Source organism: Corvus moneduloides, chromosome 7, assembly GCF_009650955.1.
Source record: "Corvus moneduloides isolate bCorMon1 chromosome 7, bCorMon1.pri, whole genome shotgun sequence".
Classification (NCBI taxonomy): Eukaryota; Metazoa; Chordata; class Aves; order Passeriformes; family Corvidae; genus Corvus; species Corvus moneduloides.
The window spans coordinates 30,284,742-30,296,936 of record NC_045482.1 but is presented as its reverse complement, the minus strand read 5'-3'; the positions used below and the strand labels follow the sequence as shown (position 1 = coordinate 30,296,936).

General features: G+C 41.0%; 1 protein-coding gene across 1 annotated transcript in view; it reads left to right on the top strand.

Annotated features, from left to right (window-relative positions):
- Window positions 1-10,051, top strand: part of OSBPL11 (oxysterol binding protein like 11) — a 39,886-nt gene extending 29,835 nt beyond the window's left edge. Inside the window, exons 9-13 of the mRNA XM_032113915.1 lie at window positions 122-620; window positions 2,022-2,208; window positions 5,529-5,711; window positions 6,330-6,483; window positions 8,360-10,051. Coding sequence (XP_031969806.1) covers window positions 122-620; window positions 2,022-2,208; window positions 5,529-5,711; window positions 6,330-6,483; window positions 8,360-8,437 — 1,101 coding nt within the window. The 3' untranslated portion in view covers window positions 8,438-10,051. The remainder of the gene's footprint in view (window positions 1-121; window positions 621-2,021; window positions 2,209-5,528; window positions 5,712-6,329; window positions 6,484-8,359) is intronic.
- Window positions 10,052-12,195: the final 2,144 nt, after the last annotated feature.

Here is a 12,195-nt window from a genome sequence, read left to right as displayed (position 1 = left end):
AGTGCACTCTGAAAGTGTGGTGTCCCAAACAGCACAGAATCCTCCTCCCAAGGACTTCCCTTATAAAATGCCTGTCTCTGTTTTCCTTACTAGAGCCTCATGGCTTTTCTTTTATTTTCAGGTGGTTCTTCCCACCTTCATTCTAGAGAAGCGGTCGTTGCTGGAGATGTACGCAGACTTCATGTCCCACCCCGATCTCTTCGTTGCCATCACGAACGGCGGCAGCCCCGAGGAGAGGATGATCCGCTTCGTGGAGTATTACCTCACCTCCTTCCACGAGGGCCGCAAGGGAGCCATTGCCAAGAAGCCCTACAATCCCATCATCGGGGAGACCTTCCACTGCTCCTGGAGGATGCCCAAGAGCGACGTGGCCACCGAAGCTGGCACCAACTCCTCTGCTCACTCCCCCTCGGAGCAAGTAACTCTGCCTAAAGATCCAGAAGGCCAAGCAGAGCCGGACTATTACACAGTGAAATTTGTAGCTGAGCAAGTGTCCCACCATCCTCCTGTCTCAGGGTTTTATGCTGAGTGTGTAGAGCGGAAGATGTGTGTCAATGCCCACGTCTGGACAAAAAGTAAATTCCTGGGAATGTCAATAGGAGTGACAATGGTTGGTGAGGGTAAGTGCAAATTCTGTCCTTTGTTCATTTTAGAAATTTGTTAAAATACTGTTAATTTGATGGCAAATTTGATGTTATATTCCGAAGATACAAGTTGTCATTGTAAACAGCTACTTTTCCTATGGGAGAAGAAAATAATTAGGTTTATGCTTTGCCAAAAATCAGAATTATATTTGGAAGTAAAATTTTGCCTTTTAAACCTAAGGTCAGTTTCTGCAATGTAAACTGATACTTGTGAATTAATTTGTGTCATACATTTATTAAATAGAAGTCTTGTTGCATTTCCATGTGTTGCACTTAATCTTTCTATATATGTTTTGATTTTCTTTAACTAGAAAAATGGGATCCTTTAGGGACAGAGAAGGGTAACTGCCCTCAAACTGTAATTTCCCTTTAGTTATGAGTATTTACTGCACAAGATGAGACAGCCTCTCCCACTCTGTGTCCCCTGTGTATATTGCCCAGTACCTGGGGATTCCAGGCACTTGCACGTACATTACTCATTGAACAAGGGAATGACCAAGGGAATGCCAGGGTATGTCAAAGGCACATCTTTGGCTGTACAGGTAATCTCTGAAGCTGATATCTCTTGCAGGATCTTTCTCAAATCAGATCATAACTTTTTTCAGAATTTCCCATGTTGTTTGTGCTGATGTCAGACACCCAGGGGTACTGTGCTCCAGAGGCACGGGCTGGGGCAGGCAGCATTCAGACGTTGTGCTGTGCTCTTCTGAGGGCAAGAGGCAGATCTTGTGCTTTTGGGTTCTTTATAGGAATCAAATCCACTTAGCTGAAAGCTGAATAAAAATTCTAGTATTTTAAGAGATTCCTGACATTTATTGCAAAAACTGCTGTCAGGAAAGAATTGGGTTTATCTTAGCAGAGAGATGCAGTAAGGAGAATTGTCTCTGCTACCTGTCTTGAGATTGGGTAAGGTGTATTATAGGAAGGGAAAACAGGAGTATTAGCCTTCCTCAGGATCTGCAGTTCAGGGGATTCATTTGTTACTTCCTTTTGTCAGCATAAGTCTTGTCTTGCCGTGCTCCAGAGCCATCAGTAAGAGAGTGAGCAGCCCTTATATGTACTGCTGAAAAGTATGTGCATGGCACAGTATTGTACTTTATGGAACAATATTATTGGGATAAATGTCTTTTCCCAAAAGAAGCTTAAATGCCCATTACTTAAGTTAGTACTTCCAGGAAAATGTTTTTACCTATAATCTAATAAATGTCACTTTTGTGGTTTTGGGGTTTGTTGTTTTTTTTTTTTTAATTTTCTTTTTCTGTGTGAGGGGCTATGAGGAAAAGTAACCAGATGTAGTATTGGCTATTTGTTTCAACAACTTGTTTGGCCTTTTCTGAGGTGGTGCTGATATACAGATTCTTGTGTTTCTTCACACAGGTGTCTTACACCTCTTGGAACACGGGGAAGAATACACGTTCTCTCTGCCCTGCGCATATGCCCGCTCAATTTTAACTGTTCCCTGGGTAGAGCTGGGAGGAAAAGTCAACATTAACTGTGCAAAAACTGGGTATTCTGCAAGTATTAACTTTCACACCAAGCCCTTCTACGGTGGCAAATTGCATCGGTGAGAACATTTTTGTTTGTTTGAAATGAGATCGATCTCACTGTCTTAAAGGGTTGAGTGTTGTTTGCAACGTGCATTGTAAGTGCTCTGCTGGCATCATTGTTTTTGGATTTCTCTATAAGAAATATAACACTATCAAGTTTCAGCATCTTACAGAAAATATCTAGGTAAAAATACCTTTTTGTAAAGACAAAAATGGTAGTTCTTATAGTAGTAGTTATTCACCTGTATGCATGTTTAAAAACTAACAGGTAAAGGACATCCAGGGAAAGTTTGCATGGGGTTGCTTTTAGCAGATTCTAGGAAGTATGCACAGTTGATGCAAAAGAGCACTGGCTTTTTTTCAGACATTTTATAGTAAGACTGCTGTAGATTAACCTCATGCTAATATAGACAAGTAATTGAGGAAGGAGAAAATTAAGTCGTAGTCTCACAAAGAATATGTTTGCAGAGCATTTTGAGCATTTTGCATTCAGCTATTTACTGAATAGAGTTTATTTAAATGTTTCTTAGATTAAATATCTCGCAGATCATAATGAAATATGTAACAGCCTAGAACATCAGAATTTCATAGATGTGCGTTGCTGTCACAGGTTGTAAAAATCAGCTGTTTTCTCTGAATGACTTTTCCTGAAGCAGTAGGATTAGGCCATATTTGTTGCTCAAAGAAAACAAAAAAATCCACCTTGCTCTTTAAATTTCCATAAAGGGTCTGAATTTAAGTTGCAAGCAAAGCTTCCCTGTCCCAATGGCATTTGGAGAACTGAAGCTTATTAGTAGTTCTGTTTCACTCGGTGCAGTTTGAAAGTGACACATCATTTGGGTTTTTTTCTATGGCTCATGATGTATCTTCCACTTTGCAATAGCTCCTCTTGCGTCATAAAAGATAAGTTAGAGGATGTAGTTTTAGTTCAGTGATTTAATTTTGGAAGCTGTTGTTATTTGTGTCTCTGAAGTTAGTCACAGACGTAGAGGCTTTTTAAAGAGAGATCTGTTCAAGGTACTGTAACTATTGAAAATTTGACACGGTGATGATTGGACATTGCCAAAAGAATCTCTTGATGGGAAGCAGCAGTGTTGTCATGGTTACCCAGAGCGCACGGGAGTTGCTATGGCAATGGTATGGATTTTTTTGTAGAGTGACCCTTGTTGTTAGACCTCAGCTGGATGTTGGCTCCTTGGTCCTGTACCTCTTAGCTGGATGAAATAGAGGATAATGATAACGAACAGCTAGACATGTATCAGTCATGCCAAGATTACAAATAAGTGCCAGCAGGTTTTTATCACTAATAGTGGTTCAGGCAGCTACTGTGGTCTGCAGTGCTGGCAGAGGTTGTGTGTCAGAGCAATGCAACCTGGAGAAATAAAGGTAATGAGAGTTTAATGGAGCAATTCAGTACTGCACCCCAGTAGTGAGTGATATAACTTTGTTTACTTTCAGCTGAGCAGAGACAGTAATTTTGTGATTGATATTAAAATACTGGATGTCAGTGCTGTCTTGTTACCACACAATGCTTGGAAAAAATCAAGCTGTTAAAGTTGTGGGGAAGTAACTGCAGAGTCTGACCTGGCTGATCCCTGGCATCCTGTGGATTCAGGCTGTTCAGAGATCTCTTGGGAGGAGGACAGGGACTCCGCCATGTGTAATAGCTTTGGTGAGGTGTGGAAGTCACAGGATGAGAAGCAGCACAAAATTAAGGCTGCTTGCTTGTCAGCTGCTCTTTCTGCTGTTTTCAGTAATTGTTAGTGCTTCTTAAAGTCCACAAAAAAAATATTGTAAATGTGCTTTTATTGCTCCTGTTTCTTTCAACAACTGTTAAATTTTTGTAGTGGAAAACTCTGTGCTCTGTGAGCAGTGCATGCTTATCAATTTGGGTTTTTTAAGATATTTCTCATGAGGTTAATTTAGGTTCGAGCTGCTGGATCACAATGTGACAGAAGTCCTGGCAGCTGCCTCCTGCTGTGAGCTGGCTGTGAGCTTTCCCCCCTTGCCCTGGAGATTCCCTGCAGCTCTGCTTTGGCTGGCATCCAGTATCTCTGTGCTGGCGGGTCTGACCTGTGATACTTGTTTCATTGCCTGAGAGATAAATTTCTCTATTTTGATACCAGGACTGGGGAGGACAGTTAGGTACAGGCACAGTGGGAAGTGACTAGTGTGGATAGAAGAAGGGAAGTGGCACTTGTGTCCTGTGCTCCCTTTTCCTCTGAGTGTGGCACCAGAAGTGCTGCTTTCCACTCTCCTGGATGCAGTTGTTCAAAGGACGTCAGAGCAAGCCAGTGGTGTGCAAGTTAGCTGTTCTCAGCTGCTCACAATAGAATTCTGGAAGGAGATGAGTCTATGCTTTGTGTGAACACTGGTGAAATGCAGGAAGGGGAGCTGGAAAGTGGTGAGTTTTAGGGAGGTTGTGTACAGATAACTGCAGTTTAATTGGAGCTGGAGAAAGTATCTTTTGTGAATCCTGCAGCGCCTTACAAGTAAGAATCTCTCAAGTCTGGTTTGCATAGTGCACAGACTCTTTTGTTTCTTTGTTTCTAGGAGAAACCTTCTGTTTAAGACTGGCAATTTGCTTGCCAAGCGATGCTCAAACACTGGGTCAGGATGAAGTGGGTGTCAGGAGGTCTTTGTGGAGGTCTTTGTACAGGTCTTGAAGCTGAGAAGAAAAGTATGCATCAGTGTGTGCGATTGTGGTGATACTTGAGCATTATGCTACACCTTGAATGAAATACTGCATGTTAGAAAGACATTTTTCTTATCTTGTTATTGGTAGAGGTTTCTGGGAAAGAGACAGGGAGCAAAAGCAGTTCTCCTGATTTCTAGTTTCCTACCTTGCTTTCTGCCTTTGTGTCTGCTGCTTATGAGAGCAACATGCGAATGAGACCACCTACATAAGGAGAATATTGACATGTAAAGATGCGAGATGACATGCCAGCAGGTAGTGAGATATATTCTTGCTAGAAAGTTTAATTTTTATTTTTTAAGTCTGAACTATGTATCTGATGTGATACTTCAAGTGGAAATGATCAACTGCTTGTTATATGTGAATCCGCCCGTGTGAGTTTCTTTTTCATTTTCAGTTTCCTTAAGAGGCTTGAAACAAGCTGAACCCAAAAATGGAGTTTCCTGGGTAACTTGAAGAGAACTAGAGCAGCGAGTGAAAGCCACTTTGCTCTTTGAGCTTCTCCACACAAATGCAATTCAAATAACATTTTTCTAGGCAGTGTGACAAGTTTGCAAACTCATCCAGGACTGAGTGATTATGCAAGGAATAGTCCTCAGGTTTCTTCAGCCATGGCTTTTTAAAAATAAATTTCTTTCCTAGAGTCACAGGTGAAGTGAAGCAGAACATGACGAACACGGTGGTGTGCAGAGTGCAGGGGGAGTGGAACAGTGTGCTTGAGTTCACCTACAGCAACGGGGAGACCAAATACGTGGATTTGACAAAGCTCTCCGTGACAAGAAAACGAGTCCGGCCCCTGGAGAAGCAAGGCCCCTTTGAATCTAGGTAGAGTATATGTTTGCTCTTGTCTGACCCTTTTTGTCCTAAGCAGTCTGGTGAGTGCCTTAGGAAAACCTGCAAATGTAGATGGTATTTGTGGATAACGCTTAGCAGCACCGATCTTTATTTTTTATGTTTTTTAAAAATAGAAATCAAGAGCATAGTAAAAAGTGCACAACCCAAGTGCAGGCACATGGGTGTTTGTCTCCTATTTATGAGCAGAGGGTGTTTCTTTGAGTTCACAAAGTGCTTTCCAGAACAGAAGCTCCCTGTTAGTTTTGTTTTTACTCATCAGCTACATAGCAGGGCAGCTCCTGACATCCTCACAAGAAACTGCTTGTTGAATAACACTTCCATGGCAGTTTTAAAGGGTTTGCAAACAGACATTAGATTGGCACTGCCAGAACCTCAGAGCCATTCCTACATGCTCCCAGTTGCTGGTGTAGCTGTAAGACTTGGCCATGAGCCCTCACCTGTGCTGCAATTCTCTGACCTGGGCTGATTTGTCATGTGTATGTGGAGAGAGTGCTCCTGTTCCACAAGAACTGCCTGCAGTGATCTTGCAGTTCGAGGTGGCAGGCTGGGAAACCTTTGGAACAGTAAAGTTACCAGTTTATTTTGTAGGAGGCTGTGGCAGCATGTGACAGAGTCTCTGCGGGATGGAGACATCGATAAGGCTACAGAGCACAAGCGAGCCCTGGAAGAACGGCAGAGGAATGAAGAGAGACTTCGTGCTGAAACAGAAACACCTTGGTGTACTAAATATTTCCTTAAAGATGTAAGTTCCCAAGCAGTTAGCTGCTGTTAATGAAGGCAGAAGCAAAGCTGTTAAGCAAGCAGGTGCACATATGGGTCTGTGTCCTGTCAGAATATTTGGCCTTAGATCTTACAGTTTAGCTCTGTGGGATCCTTAGGGGTAAGGTGACATAAGAATTCTTAAGCATGTAAAGGCATGACTTCATTCTCCACTTTCCAAATGCTTGGATTTTGTGATGCCCTTGCATCAAAATGTTTGCCAGTTTTCTGGTCCAGTTTCTTTTACCAAGCAAGTCCTCAATGGCACATGGAAAATAGCTTTGCATATACACATGTAAGCAGACTGTAACAGTAAATGCTCAAAGCAAATAATCAGTAGTACTAATTTTGCTGAGGTGGTGTGTGTGTGTGTGTGTGTACCCAACATGTTACTGTTAGCAAACAGTGATGCCTTTTCCTGGTCTTAAAATCAAGAGTCAAACACGGTTAGAAGGGGAAAAGGAATTTTACCTTGGTATTTATTTCAAGGATCCTTAGGTGCACACGTCCAGGTCGAATGCACCAAAATGCACCCCGCAATGCACACCCCCAAAAGATCGGGTATAACATTATAGGTTTTACTAATTAGCATATCAATCAAAAATTCCCCAATGAGAGGCTCAAGTGAGCCCCCCTCCCCAAGGAACCTTCCCCTGGATGGTTCTATCTTAGTTTACAGAATGTGTTCTGGAGAGAGCCTTGGGGTCTGGGGCACACTGATCCCTAGCTACGAGGCTTCTAAAATGTTTAGTCTCTTAGCTTGACAAACCAGTCCAAGAATGTAGACAAAAAGCACTAAGAATACAGAAGTTGTAAAAAAGATATAACAGGGGTATAAAAGAAAAGGCAAAAAATCTTCATGGCATCAGCAGGAATGAGAGTTCATTCTCAACTTGCACTTCTTTTGTTCTCCTACATTACATTTTGGTTAGAGCTTATTTGTTCAGTGTCTTAATCTGTACTTCAGTAATAGTAGTAGTAGTAATAATATAGTAAGACTTTTAACAAAGTGAACTACAGCCTGCCCAGGAGGATTGGGGGATGCTGCTATGATAACTTTGAAATAGGCTTTTCTTGTGATCCACGTGGTGAGACCTTGCTAGTGTAGAGACCTTTGCTGAGCCTTTGCAACAGGAGAGTTCTTGAGTAAAATTTATGCTGTTGTAGTTTAGATTCTCCTCACAGTGCAAGCTTTATCTGTTACAGTGCAGTAATGTAATTCCCCCTCTTCTTACTAGATCACAGAGATGGGAAGGGTTTAGAACACCAGCTAAAAAGTTACCTTTTCTTGGATATCTTCCAGGTTTGTTTTGTGAAGTTCAGGACAAGTTAGCTCCCATGATGGTTTTTGTTCTCTAAAGCTGTGTTAGTATAATTAGCTCAAAGTTAGGTAGTTGCATTATTAGTATTGTTAGATTTACAAAAGATGAAGTTCTGTTGCTAGTTCAAGATACAGATGTACTCGGAAAACGTTTAAATGTGATCCTGGGCGCTTCATTTCTGGGTAAGCTGTTGGGCTGTGTTAGAGCTGATAATCCTGGGTAGCTGCCTCTCTGCTGTCTGCTTATGTGGCTTCTTCAAGTAATTTGGATCATACACCTCACAAGAGTGGCTTTTTGACTGGGTTAATTATAAGTGCAGTCAGCTCCCAGAGTGCACAGTGGCTTGGCAGGAGCCTGCACGTGTTCTGAAGCAGTGTCAGCAGCCTGCAGTGCTGATCTCTGTGCCTTAATCTGTGGGAGGTAAAGATACCAGCTCTGTCCCTCTGCTGTTCACAGCCATCAGTCCAATAGTTTTGTGAAGGCAGTTCTCCCAGGGCAGTGTCTTTATTATAACTGTACTTTCTCTTTAAATTGCAGGGAGATGGCTGGCTTTATCATAAACCCCTCTGGAAAACAGTGTCTGCCGCACAAACTCAGCAAACGGACAGTAACTAGAAAAAAGCTGCTTTAAGATGAGTTTTCTGATTTTCCTCTCCTTTTCCTCTGTCTCTCTGAACACAGTAATTACACTGAGTTCCCCTTTTTATGTAATTGTGCAAGTTTAAATGAGCATAAAGAAATAACTATACTAGGGCACTTTAAAGCTATTTAAAAAAAAAAAGGTAAAAATCCAAGTTGTAGAGACAGACTTGCCAGGTACATTCAACCAACTTGTTTTTTTCTATGATCCAAGAGATTTTACCTGCATTGTGTAAGATTCTTCTAAGTAGATCAGATTGCAAAAGCTGCCTGAGAGAAGAAGGAACCTGTTGGATTTCGGAGTGACATAGGAACTCTTTTGGAATCTGTGTCAAGCTCTTTAATCACTGAAACCTCCTCAGTACACATGTAGACAACAGCAACAAAAAATTGCTGCTTTTATGCCCAGTAATTAACCTTCTTGGCGAAAACTGGAAGGGTGTTTGGAAGATGTGCCTGAAATCAGTATTAAGAAACAACTGGATCATGACGACCTTTTCTTCGGAGAGAATGCGTGCATGCATTGGAGGAGTATGGGATGTACGTAGAGACTACTTTTCTTTTTTATGGATTTATAAAAGCAATTAGAAGTGTAACCATGGAGAAATTTTTCCTCTGAAACATTTTAATATACTTGAAATAATTGACTTGAATTGGAAAAGTAATTTGAACACTTTTCAGCTCTAATTTTATTAAATCTCTTTGAGTGACTGGTTTTTCTCAAGTTATAATGTAATGAGATCTGGCCTGTTTTTTCTCCTCCAACTTCTCTTCTTGAGGACTAAGGCTTTCAAAATGAACAGAAAACGTACAGTTTTGTATTTAAATTTCTCTGCCCATCTAATTGTCTCAGAGATGAAGTATCAGTGTTACAAACTGTCCTTTGGGTTATTTTGTTTTTTCTCCTGTGGTGGTGTTCAGAGCAAAGCAGTGAAATGTGACCTTGAATACATGGACTGTAGGTCCTGGTTTTTCATGTTACCGTAAAAAAGCCGAAACAAACAACTGATTATGCTGAGGACTGGGTATTGATTTGAAACACAATCAGATATCAGGAAACTGTATTCAGGTACAAGCATCCTTTTTTCTTTTTTTTTTTCTCCTTTTTATAACTATTTTATTGAAGTCTAAGAATTGCTGGCAATTAAGAATAGTACTTACTATGGCTTTCGTTATTGTTGTAACTACAAGCTACCTTAATTTTTCCAACAGTGGTGCCTTAATCTGTTTTTTCTTCTGATGTAGTCTTCCAATCAGTGTATATAACATTATCTGCCACTTCCCAGCCATGGCAATGGCTGCACCTGATCCAGCATCATGAGAACTCACAACTGTATGATCTGGTAAGATGTTTTCCATAGAGAGGATGCAAGTGTAAGAATGCATCAGAAGGTTTAAATACTCATGTTAACTTTCAACACAAACTGTAAATCATGCAAAAAAAAAAAAAAAAAGAGTTGGGTTTATGCACAACTGTTTTGATCCTCTTGTACTTTTTTTTTTTTGCTGTGAAATGCACTGAGATCTCAATGCGAGTCATAGTCCATTTGTGAGAAGTGGGGGGGGATAATAAAGCTACAAAATGATTCATTTGTTCTGTCTGCTTTCCTAGAGATCAGGTGACCAGGAAAGAGTAGGTGGTTGTTTTCTTTCATGCTGGAGATCTGTCTGGGCTTTCCTTGGTCCTAAAAGTGGGATATTTTGGCACTGTGTGCTTGAGTGGTAACTATTCTCCAGCAGAAGAATGTTTTAGGCCCTGCTTGTCTTGTTTGTGATATTCTATACAACCATCCTGTTGTGATAGTTTTGGATATCCATTGGGCATTTTCATGTTTAACCAGGAATAAAAATAAAAACTGAAACAGTGGGATTAGTTCCTCCTTGTTTTTGGGTCTGCAGCACATTTGAGGTGTGCTCTTTGGCCAGTTCCAGGATTTGGGGTAGGAGTCATGGTGGCAATGTGTGGAATTCTTCCATGGTTCATCAGTACCTGCACCAAACTGGGGCTGGTAGAGAAACAGATTAACACTGTATACGTTTCATGGTTGTTTTACCTGTGTCACATGGCACATTTGCTTTAAACGAACAGCAAGGGCTATGGTGCAAGGTCCAGCTTTTAATATTGCAGTGATCAGAGCAAAACCAAACCTTTTTCAGCTGAGCATACTCCAGGGATCAAAGTTAAGCTTACTGAAATAGAGACTTATGACTCAGTCACTAAACTCACCTTAAAATTTTGATTTGGGAATTTGTCAAGGTGATGCCTGTAAATGAGACTGAAAAGCTCCCACGTTGATCATAAACTCATTTGTGTTCCTTATAAAATACTATTAGTAAAGTTATTTCTCTTCCTCTCTCATCTGGTATGCTTGTGGTTTCACACTGAGAAAGCTGTTACTAATTTTGTTGTGTAAAAATAGACCAAATGCTGAAGCAATATTTTGATAAAATCCATGAAGTGATTTCTTTCAACATGAAGATGTTTCTAGGAAAAAAGAACATAAAACCTTCCTTTGCTCAAGTGATCACCAGAACTGGAATGGTTCCTGATGTGGATTTAGTTATGATGCATATTTCTACTTCTAGAAACAAAGGACATAGTTGAAAACAGTTTAAAAAGAGAAAAATGAGCCACTGAATATCCAGCTTAAATTGTAATTGTGATTCTTCTGAGAGTGGCAAGCACCCTGCGGACTAATGAATGTATTTTTAACTCTGACCAGATTTGATTCTCTTGCATAACTGATGTTGTTTCCATCCTGTACCTTCTGGAGCAAAGGGAAGGGCTCAGTGCTGCTTCCTGTGTAGATACTTGCTAGAACCACAGTGTGTTCCAACAGGGAACATGGCAAAATAGGACATTGGCTTATGTTACCTTCTGTCTTCTTGGCTTGATTGGGCCCCACTGAAATTAAGAGCAGAATTCTCATTGATCTCAGTGGTTTTAGGCTCCCTGAATCATAAACAGATCTTGGATCTTAAATAAGTGGCTGTCTTTAGAGGTGCTGTGCAGCCTGCTGCTCATGGAAAACAGAGTGTGACAAGTCACCCCTGTTTAACACAGGCATTCAGGTGTGTAATCCTGATGGATTGATGGAAAAAAACGCACTATGCAAATCAGCTTGTTCAAGATTTTAGGCATGGGTAGGGGAAAAGATAAAGTTTTTCAGCATATTTATAATATGAACTCAAGCCAATTATGAAGTCTGTCTACCCTGGAGAATTTGGATTTCAGCCATCAGAGTCAGAGATGCAGGCTTCAATGTCTAGTTTGCACAGACTGATCCCCTCTGTCCCTGTCACCTGTGGGAAGAACAGGTCAGAGTGTCTTTTAAATCCTTTTGAGCTTGGAAGAACAAGTGAACACATTCATCAGTGTGTCCAAACAACTTGGTGCAGAACTTGGTGTGGAAATTCTGCACAAAATACTATGGGAATGAAAGATTGGGCAGTCGGTGGCAGGGGGAGTTTGGTTTGTTTTCCTGTAGATTTTTGTCTCCCTGACAGAAAAGCTGCCTCATGCTCTGTTTCTCTTGTGCCAGAGCAGTGGTTATTACAGTCAAGAAATGAGACTGAAGTCAGGTGGGTGGAAAATGTGTATTTGTGGGGAACTGAGGAGGGTGTGCTTCAAGAGAAAAGGGTTAACTTGAAAAACTGTAAGGTGTCAGGAGGTAGCAGCCCGGTGAAGATTACTGAGAATGACAGGTGTGGTCACAGTTGCAGGTGTAATAAGT